At 29.0% G+C, this 2,208-nt stretch overlaps 1 protein-coding gene across 1 annotated transcript in view; it reads left to right on the top strand.

The window, feature by feature from the left end:
* Window positions 1-2,055: 2,055 nt before the first annotated feature.
* Window positions 2,056-2,208, top strand: part of LOC107490892 (uncharacterized) — a 1,527-nt gene continuing 1,374 nt past the window's right edge. Inside the window, exon 1 of the mRNA XM_016111699.1 lies at window positions 2,056-2,092. Within this exon, the coding sequence (XP_015967185.1) occupies window positions 2,056-2,092 (37 nt within the window). The remainder of the gene's footprint in view (window positions 2,093-2,208) is intronic.

Raw genomic sequence — 2,208 nt, 5'->3', positions numbered from 1 at the left:
CTAATTTTCGTGACTGATATTAATATACAAATAGCATTTTTGTTTAATTATTTATCCTCATTGCTATTAATTGATGAATTTTCATGTCCAAATTTTTTTTTGATGAATTGTCAATGGAATACGGAATTTAGCAAAAACCTGCCTTAAGAATATACTAGGGCATATGCTAAAGTGCATACTATGGTGAAGAAGTAAAATGATGAAAAGATAAAGATTTACTCTCATAAATAATTAGGTGTCTGTCTAAGACAATATGTCATTTTATTTTTTATTAATTTTTAAAAATAAATATATACGTTCATCTTCATTCTTTTCACACAAAACCTCTTCATTCAGTATTATCCTTAACCTAAATGGGCAATTGGGCATTTACATATTTGTATGAAAGAAATATGGTTATGACCCATGGCTATAAACAAAAAAAGTTTCAAAAAAATATCTATTATTGATGATAAAATTTTTACTGAAAAACGTTAACTCCTTAATTTAACTCTTTGCATTAAAGTAGATAACATCTTTTCTTAATACTCATTTTTACTCATTACTTTAAAATAAAAGAAATTATAAAAATAAGAAAAAGTATGTGGAACCAAAAGGGGATCAGCCAAAAACTAAACAAAACTACATTAATTTATATTAATAATTAATTTTAAATTTTTTAAATTCAAAATTTAAAAAATTTAAAATTGATTAAGTAAACCTAATTAAAACCTATAAAAACCTTCATCTTCTCTCTCACATTAACCTATCCATCTTCCTCTTTTTTCTCACATTAACCTATCCACCTTCAACAATCACACACAGATCTCTCTCTTGCGAAGCGCCGACGACTTCTATGCTCTCCGCGACGCCCTCAACACAGAACCCCTACCAGCATTAAAGTGCGGAATATTTTCCAATTCACGAACCTATACAAAAGAGTAAAAGCATGAGATCACAGGATCTTTGATGAAAGTGAAGACAAATACCGTTACAGTTATTACTGTACCACGAGCTCAACCACGTCCAAAGGAGGCGAATTGGATTCAAGAGCTTCAACGCCAATTTGAAGGCAGTGGCGGAGGGCTTCCTCACAGGGCTGGCAGCGGTCATGTGGCAGTGAATGGGAGATGTCGCGGGCGCCGCCATGCACAGCTATAGCCCAACCCATCGCAGCTTTTGCTTTTTTATTTTTATTTTATTTTTAGTGTTTTTTATTTTTAAATTTTATAAAAAAAAGTGAAAATAATAAAATTTTATTTTTTATTTTTATTTCATGTTTTTTTGTTACAGATGTTGCTCTCTGCGTTTTCCAATATTAGGTGCCGTTTTGATGATTAAAGAGACTGCAAACTACACAATTATAGAATTATAAAAAAAACATTCATTTAATATGAAAAAAAACATCCTAATACTTAACAAAAGAAACATCCAATTATATTTTAGCAAAAATAATTAAATATCTATAAAATTTAAAAAAATAAAATTTTTAAAGAAATAGAGACATTTACATTTGCAATACAAAAAAATACGAAAAATATATAAAAGAACATCCATTCAGTATGAAAAATAAACATTCTGATATTTAGCAGAAGAAACATCCATATATATTAATTCGTATAGATTTTTGTTGATTAAAATTTTAAATCAACTTGCATGGACTAGAAGCTTCATGAAACATGGTTAAAGAATTGAAGAAGCAAAGTTTGAGTTGAATACAATAATAATCAATTGGCTAGATATTGCTAGAAGCTAATGTTAGAAGCTTGAAGATTTTTGAAGAACATTCAAGAGAGTAGTATAACTACAACATTCTACAACAATAAAGAAGTTCAAAATCAAATTGAATTGGAATTAAAAGGAAGTTGCACTCATCACCTCCATACTAGAAGAATCATGAAGTGCATTGGAAGCTTCAAGATTGATGACTAAGTTTAATGAAGAATTTTCAAGATGTGCTAGAAATTACTTATTTGAATAGTCAAAGTAAGAAGCAAAGTTGGATAAGTATGTGTATTAAGAAGCTAGTAGAATCATGAACTTTTAGTATGAAACTTTGTCTATATAAAGACATATATGCCTTATGTAATGTATGTGTTCAATAATGAAATGTGTATGTTTTGAAATGTGAAAATTCTCTCCCTTGTCTTATGAGTGTTAGTGAGTTTGAGAGATGAAAAATATGATAGTGTCATTTATATGAGTGAGTGATCCTAGGGCCAATTAGTT

Source organism: Arachis duranensis, chromosome 5, assembly GCF_000817695.3.
Source record: "Arachis duranensis cultivar V14167 chromosome 5, aradu.V14167.gnm2.J7QH, whole genome shotgun sequence".
Lineage (NCBI taxonomy): Eukaryota > Viridiplantae > Streptophyta > Magnoliopsida > Fabales > Fabaceae > Arachis > Arachis duranensis.
The sequence above is the reverse complement of the archived record's forward strand: the minus strand, read 5'-3'. Positions and strand labels throughout refer to the sequence as shown.